Below are 16,792 nucleotides of genomic sequence, written 5' to 3'. Positions count from 1 at the left end.
GCCCTTTCCTCCAGCCAAACCCAAGGCAAACAACCTTTTCAGTTAAACCCACTGGAGCAGGTAGGCACAAGCACCTCTGCTGATAAACATCACTAATTAGAATCAACACCTACTAATACAAATCTCAGCTTTACAGGAGACATCTGAGGCCTCCAGACATGTGTTTCAGGTCTCAAAGTAAATATACACAAGCACTGAAACCAATGGATATCCACAGGAAAACTGAATTTTTAGGGTAGGGCCACTGGAATGTAAACAGCAGGGCTGGAATTTAAGAGATGACTCCAGAAGTCTGGGTCCTACATAGCTCAATGTAATATCAGATATTTACCAACCACATGAGGACAAGCAGGTTTGCTTACAGGCATGGAAAATGAGGATTCCTAAGAAAAACCCTGGATCTCACTACAAACTCCAGCCTTAAACATTCAGTGAGGAGAGGAGAAAAACAAACAAAAAACAGACACCGTGTTGTACTTTTTTTGATTTTATAGAATTTTTACAATATATTTCTCTTCATTTGCATATTTTACCCACATCTGTAGCTTTCTTTTTACATGTTGAACTGAACTGGAATAAATCTAAAGGTCTGATATATTTTAAACAACTGATAAAAATTGCAAAGTAGTAAACCCGTAAGAAAAGAAATTATAAAACTCTCGTTTTTAAGTGTTTAATGAAAGCAAGTCAAATGTATCATTAGGAACAATATGATTTGTTTTAAACACATCATAGGTGATTCAGGCAGGACAACTTTCTTAGTTTTTCTTATATTAGGCACATTTTTTTTCAGCATACCTGTTTTCCAGACAGTTTTATACAATTCAATATCATCATTCACATCCACTTGGAACTTCTGCATAATTTTTAAAATGTGATTGATCATGAATATTCATTATTGGTATTCTATTCCTCTTTCTTTAGAGCTACCAGAAGGAAAAAAAAATAATCAGTGTTTCTCGTCTGTTAAAAAATCCATAATTAATGATTTGAGTTATAAGGCAGCAACAGATTCAGTGTCAACTCAGGTCACAGTCCTTCAGTTCCATCTAGTGGGTAGAAATTATATTTAGTGGACACTGTTCCTAGACAGTTCCTTCAGGGCAAGATGACTGACTCATGAGGCCAGTCACTGCTGGTAGAGTAAGTTGAGTGGTAATGCCTAGCAAGGAATTCTGGCCACTCCTGTGTCATCCTTGCAGCCTCATGTCTTCATCCAGAAAGCAAAAGGACAGTCCAACAGAAAAAGAGTGACTGTGACAGAGCTGTGACAGGTTCTATGAATGGTTTATTTACAGTCTTCATCCCTGATGTGAGAAAAGAAAAATCCTTCTTTGACTGATGGGCAGATGCCAGCACAGCAGCCCAGTGCAGATCCATGATTCCTCAGCCATGGGTGCCCATGCAGGCAGTGATGAGGAAGTCCTCCTGCTCCAGAGAAGCAATTTCCAACCTGTCCCATCCCCATGGCTCCCTAACATCAGTTTAGGAACATTTCCTTTGGTGGAGAACTCCCTGGCCAGGACCTGTTCCAGCAATGAGGAGTGAAGCAGATGGTTCCCCAGGATCCCTGACAGCCCTGCAGGGAGGCTGCACACTCAAACACCTTGATCTGTGCATTAAAGGTACACCAGAATCTTGATAATTCCCTTCCCATCCTGATGTCTTTAAGGAAATCAACTCATGGTGCTCAAGGAGACCTTTCAGAGCAGCATCTCTTTGCTTCCTTTCAGTCTTCCACAAATACTACACTTCTGCATCCTGGCATTCTCATTTGCTAAGAGAGCCACTCCATTCCTGAAAGCATGGTGCTTCTTGGTCTTCAGTTTTAAGTCTTTCAAGCAGAATAATCCCATTCTGATTCAAGCACTTGGCTGAACAGAAGTCAAAACAAAACTCTACAGCACAAGAGGCCATCAAAAAAAATCCAAGGGATGTATTACTGCATGTTTCCCTCTCAGAGGGAGATTGGGCCACCCTTAAACTCCAGCCCCAGCTGAGAAGACCATCAGTTCAGAGGACACTCCCCAAAGCACAGCTCCTGTGCACTGGTATTTGGGCACCACTCAAATTTGGGACAAGCAGGGTCAATAAATACATTTCCTTCTGACAGAGCCACTGCTTCACACAACTTGCATTCAGTTACTATTAGAGCTTTTGCTGTCTTTTTTTCCCATTCTCCAGTGTTGGGGTGAAGAAGCAAAGAAGAAAATATCTAGCATTAAAAGTAATCTGAATTTATATTTGACAAGACCAGCTCTACAAACTGTGCAATGGTGCACAAAATACACCCCCAAATCTCTCTGTGTTCTTTTTGACTCTTTGGAAAGGGAATAACCAATGTAGCTGTGCAGGAAGAAAGCCAATTTATTGCAGCATAGAAGGTCTGCAATTCAATCCATGTTCACTAAGAGAAATGTGGTTATTGCTCTGTAAGATAAGAGTGGATTGATCATTAACCCCACCCTGAGTGCTGGGAGTCTGGGTTCCCAACATTGCCAAGAAGGACCTCCTAAACCACTAATATCAAAATAACTGAAGGGAAAAAACATTCTTCTCATAATTTCTTGTAAAGGTGTGATTTTTCAGAAACATATTAGTTCTTCAGGTCTTCATATCACCACTGCCTTGTGACTGAAGGCCAGCCTTTGCTCTCTGCACTACAATAATGGGCTATTTGGAATAATGCATTGGAGATAAAGCAAGGCAAGAACAGGTGACCCAAAGAACAGGAGAAACATAAAGCTCTTGCACGAGGATGCTGTGAAACTGGAATCCTTCAGCTGCTTTGCAAATCATCCACAATTTGTTTTACAACCTGTAGTTTAGTAAGAATTGCAATCCTTTTCCTTGGGAAGTAGCCTCCAAAGCAAAAATGACAGGATTCAAGCATGGACCATTGCTGCAGCAGGCACCAGATTCTGATTTGCCTGCTTCACCCTGAAGATGTACAACAGATGCTGCTGATGGCATCACCCCAAGTTCAGCACTATTTTCTGAAGCTGACACTTTCATGGATCAAGTTTCCTCAGGAGCAGACGATACAAACGTGGGGGCTTTTCATTCTCATACTTCAGCCACCTTCTTTCCTTTACTTCCTCTGAATAAAAAACAATATTGTTCTGTTTACTCTAACATGCTACAATATGTGCATACATAACTGTAGGACGCATGAGTTACTTCAGGATGTGCTTTTTCATTGAAGTGAGCTGTTACTTTTACAAATTCTACATCAAGGTGGAAGGAAGGAAGAAAGGCTGCAGAGTGCTCATACACTGAAGCTGAAGGAACTTCTCCTGAATGGAGTTAAGATGTTTGTTCCCATGTCCTGTGGACAAACTACTCTATCCCATGCACTCCGGCCTGAGCCAGTATTAAACATTCCAGAAACTTGTTGATTTGTTTGGGTAGTTAATGGCAAGACTGATAGCAGCAATGTTTTTCAGGGCCTAGAAGAGAAAAGGAAAACAAAGTCACACCAAATATTCTCCTCAAGCTTCAAGTGTAAAGAAACCGTATGAAACTGAACAGAAAGAGAAACCTGGAATCATGGACTGCTTTGGGCTGGGAGGGACCTTAAAGGTCATTTCATGGACAGGAACACCTTCCACTGTCCCAGGGTGCTCCAAGCCCTGTCCAACCTGGCCTTGGACACTTCCAGGGGCAGCCACAGCTGCTTTGGGAACCCCATGCCAGGGCCTCAGCACCCTCATGGGAAGAATTTCTTCCCAATATCCTAGAAAAGCATTTGTGCAGAGTTCACTCAACTTTCAGAGGCCTGTCAAGGTACTGTAATGACCAAGTACATTAATATCTCTTTTATAAACTCCACAGGGCAATGGGAAATCATCCAGGGTCTGCCACAAAGATCCCAAACCCTCCCAGCCCTGGAGCTGTGCAGTCCTACCTGTGCTGTGCAGCGATGAAGATGATCTTCAGTATTTAAGGCAAGCAAATACTCCTGTAGAGATCCAAGCTCCTGTGGCCAGAAAACATGCAATGAACAGCAATGTTTCCACCAAAGGTGATATTCTACTAATTAACATTAAAATGCTAATCATTAGAGTCCCCAAGAACCAAAGGTATCAGAACTGCACACCAGACTCTCCCAAACTAGAGCACAGTTTGATCACAGAAATGAGCTCATGACACTATTCGTATTTAAAGTTCAAAACCAACTCTACAAAAACCACATGCAAATACCTTTAAATTAATTATTAAACCAGAATTGCTCTCAGAATAAACAGTGGCTTTAGGGCCTTAATAGTCATGACTATCACTTAAAGCCCAATGATGGATAAGGTAACAGAATTCCCCTCTAACTGGAACTTGCTGCCACACTTCGTAAGTGAAAGTTGTTAATGTTTCTGTAGCTCTGAGGGTAAAGGAAACTGAATTTTGTGTAAAACTCTGTCATTCCCAGCACAGAGGAAAGGAGGGATAGAAACAGGAATTGCTTACAGTAACTCTGTTTTCTGTCACAAAGAAGAGTTCTGCCAGTGCACGATGAAGAGGAAGGAGGATACCAGGCTTGGCAGAGTCGTGACATGAGTTGTTTTCCATGTGGGTGAAGAGCTGCCAAAGTGGCTTCAATAAGGTGAGGTCACAGTCCCTGTGAAAAAAAGTAATTTAAATGAAATTGTGATGCAATAGTGAGTAACCAGTATGCCCTTTTCTGGGAATGGGAGGGGAAACCAAACCGAATCAAAATCAAGAGAACAAAACCATACATTTGTGACAGTTAACAATTAAAAAACCCACTTTGCTAAATGCTCTTGAATCTAGAAATAATCATGCCATACATACATAAGCTTAGGGACACATATCCCTTCTAAAACTCAATTACAGGCTTAGTGGTACAACTAAAAATAATAATTTAGAAGCTGTTTACTTTACAGAGAAACAGATCATCACTTCACCATGTTATTATTTCATTCTTACCTTAATTCTGCAGTATAACTAATACAAAGAGAATAAATTTCTAGAAAATTAATTGAGATCTACCTTTGTCCTAATTTGTGATGGTTTTTTTTCTTAATAATGACATTTTAATTCATTAGACTTCTTTAAAGGCCAGCAAAGAGAGTAAAACACTCCTGCTATCAAAGCAGAAATGATATCAAAGCTATCAAGCACTGTAAATTGCATCTGACAGACAAATTAACAAAACAAAATCACAGGGTTTTGGGTTTTTTTTTTTTTGCTTGAAAATAGTATGAGTTTAGTGCCTTTTTGGTGCAGGGGTGGAGCAGTGCACTCACCCCTGGCTGCTGCACTGCACTATCTTGAGGAGCAGGTGGATGGCCTTGAGGCGCTGGTGCCCCGTCTGCCGACACGCCACTCCCACCTGCCACTCCCAGATCCTGGCCAGGGGCAGGTGAGGAATTACCCTTTCCTCACACAGCATCTGCTTTAGAATTTCAAACCCTGGGGAAAAAAAAAAAAAGAAAATTCAAACAGCTGTTCGGTTTTGTAGGGAGACATTTTGTTCATATAGTCAAGCATTGCAAGGCAGAAATATTGGATTAAAATAGCAAACAAAAATCTGAGATAACTCTAAATTACATCCTGACATGGCAACTCTTTCCTGAGGCAAAACTGACATAAAAATTGGAAAGAATCATATCCAAAATTAATTTTTTGCCCAAATAAGGCAAACAAAACACAGGCTCTCCCTATTATGACATGCAGTAGAGTTTTGCTGATAGCAAATAATCCATCAGCCTCTATTTCATTAAAAATATTTAAACTCTGGAATAAACTAACAAAACCTCTTATGCTAAAAAATTAGATCCAGAACCATCTTATTTTAATGGATTCCCACTTTGGAAAAATGCAATTACCATTATTTCTGTTTCCAATTATGGCATCTTGGAGTGTTTACTAAATACTCCGTGTAATTACTATCATATAATGAGATTTTGCATGCAAATTACATTATTATAATTGTAATCTTCAAGTCTCAGTGAAGATTTTGTGTTTCTACCCCAAAATCACAGGAAATAAGAGACATCAGTTGAGTTTCACTTGAACTGCTCATGTTAGAACTGATCACATGAAAAACTGATCACGTTATTTCCAAGACACTGAATGCAAATTCTAACTCAAGGAAAAGGGATAACCACAGGTCTCTCAAAGCTCAGCAAAATGACTAAAAAAGGCCCTTTTCAATACATTCTGAGCATCTCTTACCTGTCTGAAACCTGCCCAGATGACCTGCTGTCACTGTAAACTTATAACCCCACTCAGTGTTGCTCATGTCAGAGGTAAATCTGTAGTAGAGTGTGTCTCCTGTGTGCAGGGAAGGAAGAAAGCCAACATTACCATCTTCTGAGTTAGTTTTGCCATCTCAAATACAACTTAAATGAAAAATCTGAAATTAATTAATCCTAGATGTCTTCATTTAAGAGAGGTGGTCTTTTATTTTTTGGTAACTATGAAGCACAAAAAGAGGAGGCTGAAGCAAAACCCACAATAGTTTCCCCTGTCTAAAGATACTGCATAGGGAGGATAATGTCTTTTACATTTTTGACAACTAAATAGAGGAAGTTAAAGAAACTCCATATTCTCCACATGTAACTTCACTTTTCCAATTGTGTTACTGGATGAGTTATGATTTATGAAACAAGAACCCCTGTGCAGGCAGCCAAGTTCTTTGCAACAACACTTGAATTCATTGGACAAAAGGTTTAAAATATTTGAAAGTATTGTCAGAAAATTAAAATGAATATTTTTACTCCAAGGAAGAAAACAAACTTAATCACTTTTAATAGAAGGACTATCAAAACATTTGACCACTTCACAATCAGACAAAAAACATTCAAAAGGTTTTGGCCATTGTAGCATCTTCACCTTCAGGGATAAACCTGGTAGTTGGCTGTAATGCTACACAAAACATCTTCTTACCTACTGTGCTCTATAATACTAGAGCTGTTAAAATAACTTTCTGCCCCTTGGAAAAGCCTGTCACCTTGGGACATGCAGGTTAGGTTTCATTGGGAAGCAGAATTTTCAAAGTTTCATGAACAAGAAAAATTTTGAGAATTATTTTTTAGGATTTAAAATGAAATATCTATAAAAGAATTTCCCTTTTTATCATGAAATGGAGAGAGTGTTCTCTCCTACTCATAGGAGAAAGCCCTTTAATCAAATGAAAAGCCCAGAAGCCTTCAAATGTCTGGTTTCAGCTAAAACCTGCTGGAATCAAGAGCCTTAGTCCAGACAGCCTTGGTTGGAAATGAATTTCCACAAGGTGAAACTCAAGTTTCACAGCCAAAGCTGCTCTAAACAATGAGCTTCGAAGTTTCAGCTCCTTGGCAAACCTCAGCAACTATCAGGGATGAAAAAGAAGACAGACAGAAGTTCACAAAAATCTAAAATATTTCTACAGAACACACATCTGCTTTTAACCAGTACCTTGTAACCCAAAGCCAGCACGTGTAACCCAAACTGGTTTGCTAAGAAAGTTCCTAAATCTCTTTACAGGTGCTGCAGTCCTTGAAGTCAAGAGCTTCCTGCAGTGCCCAGTGCTCAGTGGGTTAAGATCAGAAGCAGGGGCTGTGCAGTCCTTGAGCTCTCTGGCATTTGCTCCTCACTGTGCTCTCACAAATGTGCTGAGAGAATCCAGAGTGCAGCTGGCAGTCAAACCCTGGGTTTTTTCCAGCTGTGCTCTGTGGCACCAGCTGGAGCCAAGGTGCTGGCACTTGCTCTCTTTGCTCAGAGCAGCAGCAGAGCACAGAGACAGAGATAAGCATATATTTTCTTTTTTTAAATTAAAAAAACATGCTTCCTGTGGAAAGTAAGACAAGGCATAAACAATGTCAGTGAATATCGTGCAGAACAAGGACTGTGTTGGAACAGAATCAAGATCAAATTTGTTTCCAGTAGCTGAGTGCATGCTTTGACTGAGTGGTGGAAAGAAAAGGTCACAGCACAACAACAGATAAGGCACTTTGCAGAAACAAATGCAAGAGCAGCGCGTCAGAGCAAACAGAGTGGCACAAGGAAAGGACTGGCCTTTTCCCTATGTATCTCAGGATATTTAACTCATCAGGAGTTTCTCTGAGGAGCCCCAGCCATACCCTGCACGGCCTTGAAGCAGCCCTGCTCACCTGGAAGCTCGAAGTCGGTCCATTTCTGGGGGGAGCCACTGAAGCTGTGCCGGTCCTGCTGGAAGTCGCTGCTGCTGGACATGAGCAGCTCATCACAGCCCTCCTCTGTGTTACACTGCGAGTCAAACTTGATGGAAAGGTAGATAGCACCAGGAATGTGAACTTTATCCTGAGAAATAAACACAGCAGCTTTGTGTCCTGTCACACTGTACTGCCCACAGCCCACTGAACTTTCGCTGTATGGACAATGGAGGTAGCAAAAATATTACAGCATCTCTGTGAGGTTTTTTACTTTGATATTTTTACCCTGAGCTAATTTAACAAATGTAAAGCATGGCCTATTGTTCACATTAGCTGTTAAGCATGTAAAATGAATTGTCAGCAATGCTCTCCTTTTTTAAAAGCAGTAATTGTTGCTGATATTGATCTCACTGCCAGAACCTAAGGGGTTATATGCATTTTAAAAATGAAAATCAGAGGAATCAGAGCAGCAGGGAAATTAAAAATCCCAAGACTGCCCAGAGGCAATAATTACTTACCAAACCATATCAGAAAAATGCTATCAAACAGTATCAAGAGAAGAAAATCAGAAACGGTTTGTGTCAGAGAAAGAGTCTAAAATGATAAAAACAAGAAAAAAGACACCACTCCTACTTTCATCTAACAGCACAAGGGCCAACTGGAAGAGGCCAACTGAAACAAATCTTTGGAAGGAAGGGTAGAAACATTTGATCATTAAGGCCTTGAAACCATTTACAAATCTGGTCTGCTTCAAACACACACACAGCAAAACCATGTAAATAATACACTTTTCATAGGACTGAATTAGAATTCCATTAAAGTGCCTGATTGAACCCATTTCTTTGCAGGGCAAGGCCTGAGCTATCTGACATCAGCCTTTTCCAAGGAAGACTGAGCAGACTTCACAGGTGCTTCAAGCACAGAATTCAGTCCCACAGATACCCATGTGGAACTTTGAGAGGCTTCTGCTCCACCCCCTGGGTGATTCCAGCTTCAAGTCATGCCTGTAACCCCTGCCTGCCCTACCTCAAAGTTGGTGTTGTTGTTGTAAGGGTGCTGAGATTCCCTCATCTGCACAGCCATCCCTGGCTCCTCCATGAACTGACAGGCTGTCAGGGCCATGGTCCCCAGCATGCTCTCCTTGCACCCATGCAGCACTTTCTGCAGAATCTGGGGAGGAGAAATGTCATGGAAATATAATTTGCTGTCAAAAGAACATTTACAACTGTACATTCAGCCATGTCCAGCCACACAGTATTTTGGAAGAGGGAACCAAGGTACCAGCAAGATAAATTCAGAAATTCTGCCTGCAAGTGTCATCTCTATAAGCACAAAAGATTTCACTCTGTCTCTGTTCTAGACTTTTCCTTCTTTATTTGATAAAAATGTGATGGATATTGGCCATGTCTCTTACACAACTGCTAGAATCAAGGCTAATCCATAAAGTAATTAACAGGAAACTAAAGCTGTAATCAAGTGAGATAAACAACTCTGTTAACATTCTAAACAGGCACCTTTACCTTCTATATCTACAGGCTTTGATTTTAATAGAACATGTCATATATTTCAGCCTTCAAAAACAAAAAAGTGCAACTCTGTACATAAGAAGAAATGATAAAGTATCAATGAGATGGCTGAAGTTTTGAAAGCAGCAGATGCAAGTCCTGTGCATTTAAAACTACCCAAAAATGCCCTTTAATCTATCAGGACACACTAAAAATAAATAAATAAATCAGAACCACTTGAGTCTCCCTTTTTCTTATTTTTATAACCATGCATAAATGCCCTGAATCCAGGAATTCTGTTACTTGAGGCCCTTTCATGTCATCAGAGCAACTCATTAAGGCCATGTCTTCATCTACCATCTCCCAACTCCTCCTACAAAATGCAATCCACCAGCTCAGGCCAGCAGGTTCATCTCCAAATCTGCCAAAAACTGATTTCTTGGGAAAAGTTGTTTAAAAAACAAAGCAGCATGCAGCAGTTTCCTGGATGCACCCTGCACATGCAGAACAGCCTAAGACAAAGGCTAGGCTTTTGCATTTAATATGCCTTAATAGATTTTATTCTATCAGTTCATCCTGCCCTTTTCTGAACCCATAAAAACACCCTGGGGCAACAATTTCCATGACTTACTGTGTCAAGAGCCTGTTCTTTTGGTTTGTTTTGGACCTGCCACTTATTACCTTAATCTGACACTCCTTTGTTTTCTTACTGGGAGGGCCAGTGAATAATACTGGCTCTTAACTTTTGCATGCTATTTACTGCTTTAAACCTACAGAGAACAGATTTTTCCATTACTCCTTCTCCCTCAATACCTCACAGGGGAAAGATCCAGAAGGAAGAAAACCAGCTGGTTCCTCATGCTGAAATTATTTTATGGCTGTAATAATCCCTGCCATTCTTCTTTAGGCCTCTTCCAGTTGTACTGCATCTTATTTTAATTTTTTAATGAGATGAGGGAGTCACTGCAGTCCAAAAAAGTGCACAGTATTGGTTCAGTGGCATATCAATGCCTTCTGCTTTATTTTTCATTCCCTTTTTGAAGAATCCCAGCACTTGATTTGCTTTGACTGCTGTGAAGCCTTGAGCTGACACTTTCATTACAACATTCTATTGTAATTCCAAGATCACTTCCACCAGCAGCTCATCAGTGGAGTAGCAGGTATTACAATATAGACATTGAGATCTAAGAAAAAGCAGCTTTTAAAAGGCACTGCCAATTTTACCAATTTCTCTAGATTACCAACTATATTGTCTATTTTCAAACCAGACTGCCTATTTTACCAGTTTCTCTTTCATAACTGATAGAGTTCTCTCTGCACAGCTCTTTTTTTCATTTTCTCTTAACAAGATCAGCACATCAAGACACTGACAGATTCCAACTGTTTTTCAGAACTAATTTAAATTTCGGAGTTTCAATTTAGTTGAAAAAAGGAACTGCAAGTATTTCTGTTAGTCAGAGTCTCATGGCATGTGGGCACAGGTTTTGTTCACATGTCTAAGTGAAATCCACTTACTTTTTCCCATAGCTGCTTCTCCTCCAGCTGCATCAGCATGTCCAGGATGTATGTCATATGGGCTGGGCCACTGAGATCTAGGATTTCCTCATTTATTGCCACATCATCAGGCCACTCAGCTAACAAGGATGCCAGCACATGCCTGGCATAGAGAACTGCAATAGCCTCATTGACACGGTACAGGTAGTCCCTGACAGCCTTTTTACTCCTGGAGTCCAGCTCCTTGTGCAGGAGGATGGAGCTCTTGGTGCGGCGCTGCTTGGCATAGCTCAGCTGCAGGTCACTCTCTGTGTTGGTGATGAGTTTCTGGGCCACAGGATTGGTTTCTTCTGTTGCTTTATCACACAGTACAGGCTTTGACTGCAAGAAGAGGAATGCAAGTTTGAAAACGGGCTGTTAATAATTTATTGTTATGTTTGGATATCTGAGCAGTCAAACTGCAAGCTGAATTTAGAAATGAATTTGTCAAAAACCCCACAAAAGTAGGATCTCTCATACAGCTATAGATTTCCTGAGAAACATTGTCTATGTCTACACACCTCACTATACACTGATGCATTTGTGGAAACAGCAGTCAGAATTCTAACCAGAAGTGTTGACTGAAATTCACCTACAGAGGTAAAGCTGAAATGAGGCAAGCTGGGAGGGACTTTTGGAGATCACTTGCTCCAAATTTGACTTAAGGCTGAGATAACTTCAAAATCAGGGCTTTGTCCAGTTAAGTTTGGACAATTTCCAGGCGTGGGTATTTCACAGCCTCTGTATGAGCTGTGGAAAGGCCTATTTTTTTCTTATAATTATGTGAAACTGCTTCAGGAAGCTCCTTCCCCTTTGCTATGCAACTGATAAACAGCTGTGCTGGTGACACCTCATGGCCAGGAGTGAGCCCTCAAAATAAAGCAGAGCTGTGGGACCCTGCAATTGAAGGCAAAACCCAAAGCTTGCAAGTGTAGTGTCTACTTCCCAAGATAAATTCATTGCTGCCTTGTTCTGCTGAATTTAAGATAACAGTGATAAGCTAAAACAGCAGCAGGGCATAGGCTTACAGCAATGAGATACAATCTCTCTTGTGTAAGGGGAGGAAATTACAGCCTGCAATCACAATTTGTTCTCCTGACCTGGGAATCAAGTTCTTTCACTTCCTTAAGGACAGAATAACAAGGAAGAAATACTTGCTTCTTCTACCTGCTCATTCATTTGGACATAAAACATTGATAACAGATTATTTCAGATTTAAAAAAAAAAATTCTCAGGCATGAATGCCAACATTGATTATTTTCCAACTGTTCTGTTTGTAGTGGTGTCCATACCAAACAGGGTAAGATGATCATATCTGTATCCACTGCCTTGGAGCTCTGCTCCTCCAGCCTCAGGCGTTTGCTGGGCTGCCACTTCTGAGCCAGCGTCCGGATCCTCTCATCCGTTGTGATCACATCCCCATCAAACCTTCACACAGGCAAAGAAATCAAAAATACACAAATGTGTTTCCAAAGTAATGCAAACTCAATTAGGGCAATTAAATGTAAATTAAATCTTCCCACCTTCTGTTTTGGAAAGATTAAGCTCTGCCTATTTTTATCATGTTAACTGTTCCCCTGTTCTAACGAGCCAAAGGATTTAAATGTTACAAAAATCACTCATTTCTGTGAGAACATGGTGTCTCTGTGAGATGCTCTGAGTACCAGAAGCCACATGTGAGCTCTTGACTGTTCCTCAGTTCACAGAATTTAGAGCCATAGTGGATCTTCATATGGGAGCTACCATAGAAAAGAGCATGTGATGTGTTTCAGAAGATGGTGACTTGCTTCCATAAATACAACTTAGCAGGACTTTATTTCCCTACTTTTTCACACATGAAAATCAAATCTTATCCTAGGAAGAATTTCTATCCAGAACTGAGAGGATTTCAGATTTTCACCCACCAGTTTCTCTGCTGGACCCAGAACTTCACATACCTCTTTTGAACTTCCAGGAAAAAAGATTCTGTTCTTTTCATCTGCAGCTCATACATGGCTCGAAGGATGTGGAGAGGTGCATTAAGTGCATCATGTGTCATCTGAGCAAGGAGCAAAACGAAATTAAAAAAACCCAAAAACATATCAGAGGGGGAAAAGAAAGACTGAATTTCATTAAGGATGACCTAAGCATTATTTCCCACTTTGTAGGTAGAGAATTAGTTAACTTAGTGTCTGGATTAATAATAATGAGAAGCAATTTAGCAAAACACTGTATAATGATTTTGTAGCATTCATTAGTGTAGTTCTGTTTTCTTTTCTTTAAAAAATGATGCATAGAAATCCCAGACCCATACTCTATAAATTTAGAAGGAAAACAACCACATGAATTACCAAATGTTTTATGCAACTAGCAAATGCACATTTACCCAAAAGTAGATAAAGTAATTTAAATACCAAGAAGCAAATTTTGGTGGCTTCATCCAGGCCCTCCAGAGGATCAAGTTTGTTCTGCTCTGAGTCAACAGGACCAACAACAGGCTGCTCCACATCCTGATCTTGTTCTCTGTCTTCCAGTTCAGTATCCTCCTGCTCAGCCAGGGAACTGATATCTTGCTTTGAGGAATACAGCATTATTGACAAAATCTACACAGAAAAAAGGTAGCATATGGTGTGACAGCTGCAGGTATTAGTAGTTTATTTGCAATCAGCATCTTAAAGGAACATTATCAGACCTGGACAGTGCTTAACACATGCTATTTTATAAAGAAGCACACCTAAAAATAAAAAACCAACCCCAAAACACAAACCAAAACCATTTCCCACTTCACTAATGAGTCACACCTTCCATGCTGCTGCAAAGACAACTTCAGTGATTAGCTGAAAGTGCAAAGGAAGTTGAGAAAGTAATTATTTAACCATTTCAGTACAGCAAAGACTTGAAGATTCCAAGACAAAAACAGAGCAAAGGTGACCATCACAAAATACCAGTGATGGCCCTACACACCCTGCTCCTTTGAAAACAGCCCTCTGGCTTCTCCATAGTCCCAAAGATGAATTAAAACAACTCCTGCCTAAGATAAAACAGAACTAACAGTTGAACCACACTTAATCTTTCAGCAATTAACAACCACTGTCAAAGAATAAGCCCATGTGTGCATCCCCACCTGCACTGCAGCAAACCCTTGTGCAAGTCATGCCTTTCTTTGAGATTATTTTCTAAATTGAAGAATGGAATTTTCAAAAACAGTCTAAATAAAATCCATAAAACAATCTGAGCAGGTGAGTAATGTCTCATCCTGCAAATTGTTTTCCAAATAAAATCAGATTATTTTATTTGGAAAATCAGCTCCTCCTTTAAAGAATTTAGTCTATTATCCACAGGATTACGATGGGCAGAAGGAGGCAGATTCAGGGATACAGTGAAGTGAACATTGTTTTAGAGACTAATTAGGGATAATCCTGAGTCCCCAGGAGGAGAGTGTACTGCCATAACCTCTCATGCCACTGGGTGAAGCCTGACTTTTTACAAAATGTCACTTTTCTTACCTCCAAGTCTCGCAGAAGCCAAGTCTTACTGAAGCCAGTTCCTTTGCTACACTTCTTCACTAGAAGTTTGAGTAAACCAGACTGAAGAAAGGCAGACTGGATCTCCTTAAAGCCATGAATCTGCACACACAGACACACACAGGTAAATAACTGAAAAAGGAACAATGCATCACAGTGCTTGAGAGGCCTTGTCACACAGCCTTGGGTGAATTTCCTGCCCAGAGGAATTACATTGGGAATCTTTTCCTTGCATTTCCCTAAAATAAAATCCCCACTTGAAATCCCTTAAGGGTATCATCTGTGAGGTGCACAGAGTAGAAACTGAGGAAAAAAAAATAGGAAAAAGAAAGGAAAAGGGGGGGAGAGGAAAAGGGGGGAGAGGAAAAGGGGGGAGAGGAAAAGGGGGGAGAGGAAAAGGGGGGAGAGGAAAAGGGGGGAGAGGAAAAGGGGGGAGAGGAAAAGGGGAAAAGGAAAAGGGGAAAAGGAAAAGGGGAAAAGGAAAAGGGGAAAAGGAAAAGGGGAAAAGGGGGAGAAGGAAAGGGGGAGAAGGAAAAAAAGGAAAATTTCCTCTTCAAATACTTCAGGAGTGAGAAAACATTTTATGGAGTGAAGCTCACTTATCTCTAGGAATTTCCTCCTGAACTCTCCTGAATGGCTGGCCCCCACAGAGGAGAAGCAAAACAACTTACAGCTCAGACTCACAAAAGCTATTTAAAGCCCAGCAACATTTCCAAACCCCTACAGACTGGGAATAAAGGATCCAGCTGTGACAGAAATGCCCTTGTGGGATTCCCCAGTGTGCTCAGTCAATACCCAAGTTCCTGTAGCACAGGGTAGAACATGATTTTTATTTCTCTATCATATTCTGTGTCAGGTACCTTGAGAGTTCTGTAGAGCCCCTTCAGAGCCAGTGACAGGACCCAGGTTGTTTCCACTGCCTCAGCATAGCTGCTGTCCATGCTGGTCTGCAGGAGGTGGGTGGAGATGAGGACAAAGTGCTGCAGGTACTGCCTCAGCTGGGTCTGGGAATCACTGCCCTCCTGCCCACATTTCTGAATCAACTGATAGTCTTTCACTACAAGAGAGAAAAAGCCATAATTTCACCTTGGTTCACATCAAAATGTTGTGGAGTCATCTCTTAGTAGATATGAGGAGGTTGAGACATGAGACATCCCTACATCAATCATGTTCTAATAAAGGTCTTACACAAACATTACCTCAGATTCCCTGAACAAAGTATTTCATTTTTCAGTACAAGTTAAAAATCCCCAGGTCACTTCTGGCAACAGCACATATTTGCACATTAGCAGTACAGCATGCAAAGTAGCTCATGCTGTATTTTCCAATTAAAATGGGGAAAATTCTGACCTGCAATTGATATGATGAAGTAAATATTGCTGATCTTAACTGTTTAAAATGTCAGCGGTTAAACAAAAAGAAAAGCTTTTATATTCAAATCTTCCTTGAACATCAAAAAGTGGTTTAGTCTGTTAATTTTTCCAAATGTCTTTTACACAATTCAGTAGTCAAATCTTAGGACAACCTTTGCTTTATTAACTTCACTATATTAGGTCATACAAAGGGAAAAGCCCTTGCTCCTAAAAACCCAACTAATTTCTTATATAAAAATATATGTTTTATATATATATAAAATGTTAAATATACATTAAATATTAAATATACAGTATAAAATTTAATATATTATACATATTAAATATAATATATTATATATTGAATGTATATTTTATATATAAAAATATATATTAAATGTTTCACTTGGTCTGAAATTTTAGGGATATCCAAACTGTTTTTAAATTGTTCTAAAACATTAAGCACAGGTTTGCAAAGGATAAAACACGAAGCAGTTGTTTCAAGATTTGTCTAGTGCTTATCTTCATCAAAAGCCTGTTTCTGAGATTTCTCAATTAACAGAAAGATCTCAACAGCTTTCTAAATCCTTTTCTGAATAAAAATAATTGAAATAATTACTGTAGGAGCTTCACAATTTGGCAGAGACCTGCAAGCAGAATTTGGTAACCTGTGAGCAGAAAATCAGACAATTTACTAATAATGGATTTCAAACTCTGCACAGTGGTCTGGTTAACATTTGCTTTTAACAAACTGTAAGGAAATACTC

The 16,792-nt window shown here is 40.0% G+C and overlaps 1 protein-coding gene across 2 annotated transcripts in view; it reads right to left on the bottom strand.

Moving 5' to 3' along the window:
* Nucleotides 1-471: 471 nt before the first annotated feature.
* The window catches only part of ZZEF1 (zinc finger ZZ-type and EF-hand domain containing 1), a 59,118-nt gene continuing 42,797 nt past the window's right edge, over nucleotides 472-16,792 (bottom strand). For both annotated transcript variants that reach the window (XM_036394977.2, XM_036394978.2), the window contains exons 43-55: nucleotides 15,534-15,730; nucleotides 14,656-14,775; nucleotides 13,564-13,752; nucleotides 13,108-13,208; nucleotides 12,463-12,598; nucleotides 11,153-11,512; nucleotides 9,159-9,302; nucleotides 8,112-8,280; nucleotides 6,193-6,291; nucleotides 5,262-5,427; nucleotides 4,462-4,612; nucleotides 3,908-3,979; nucleotides 472-3,449 (exon numbers count right to left, since the gene is read on the bottom strand). In XM_036394977.2, coding sequence (XP_036250870.1) covers nucleotides 3,375-3,449; nucleotides 3,908-3,979; nucleotides 4,462-4,612; nucleotides 5,262-5,427; nucleotides 6,193-6,291; nucleotides 8,112-8,280; nucleotides 9,159-9,302; nucleotides 11,153-11,512; nucleotides 12,463-12,598; nucleotides 13,108-13,208; nucleotides 13,564-13,752; nucleotides 14,656-14,775; nucleotides 15,534-15,730 — 1,979 coding nt within the window. In that variant the 3' untranslated portion in view covers nucleotides 472-3,374. The remainder of the gene's footprint in view (nucleotides 3,450-3,907; nucleotides 3,980-4,461; nucleotides 4,613-5,261; nucleotides 5,428-6,192; nucleotides 6,292-8,111; nucleotides 8,281-9,158; nucleotides 9,303-11,152; nucleotides 11,513-12,462; nucleotides 12,599-13,107; nucleotides 13,209-13,563; nucleotides 13,753-14,655; nucleotides 14,776-15,533; nucleotides 15,731-16,792) is intronic.

This window comes from Molothrus ater, chromosome 21 (genome assembly GCF_012460135.2).
Source record: "Molothrus ater isolate BHLD 08-10-18 breed brown headed cowbird chromosome 21, BPBGC_Mater_1.1, whole genome shotgun sequence".
Lineage (NCBI taxonomy): Eukaryota > Metazoa > Chordata > Aves > Passeriformes > Icteridae > Molothrus > Molothrus ater.
This window is presented reverse-complemented; position numbering and strand designations above follow the sequence as displayed.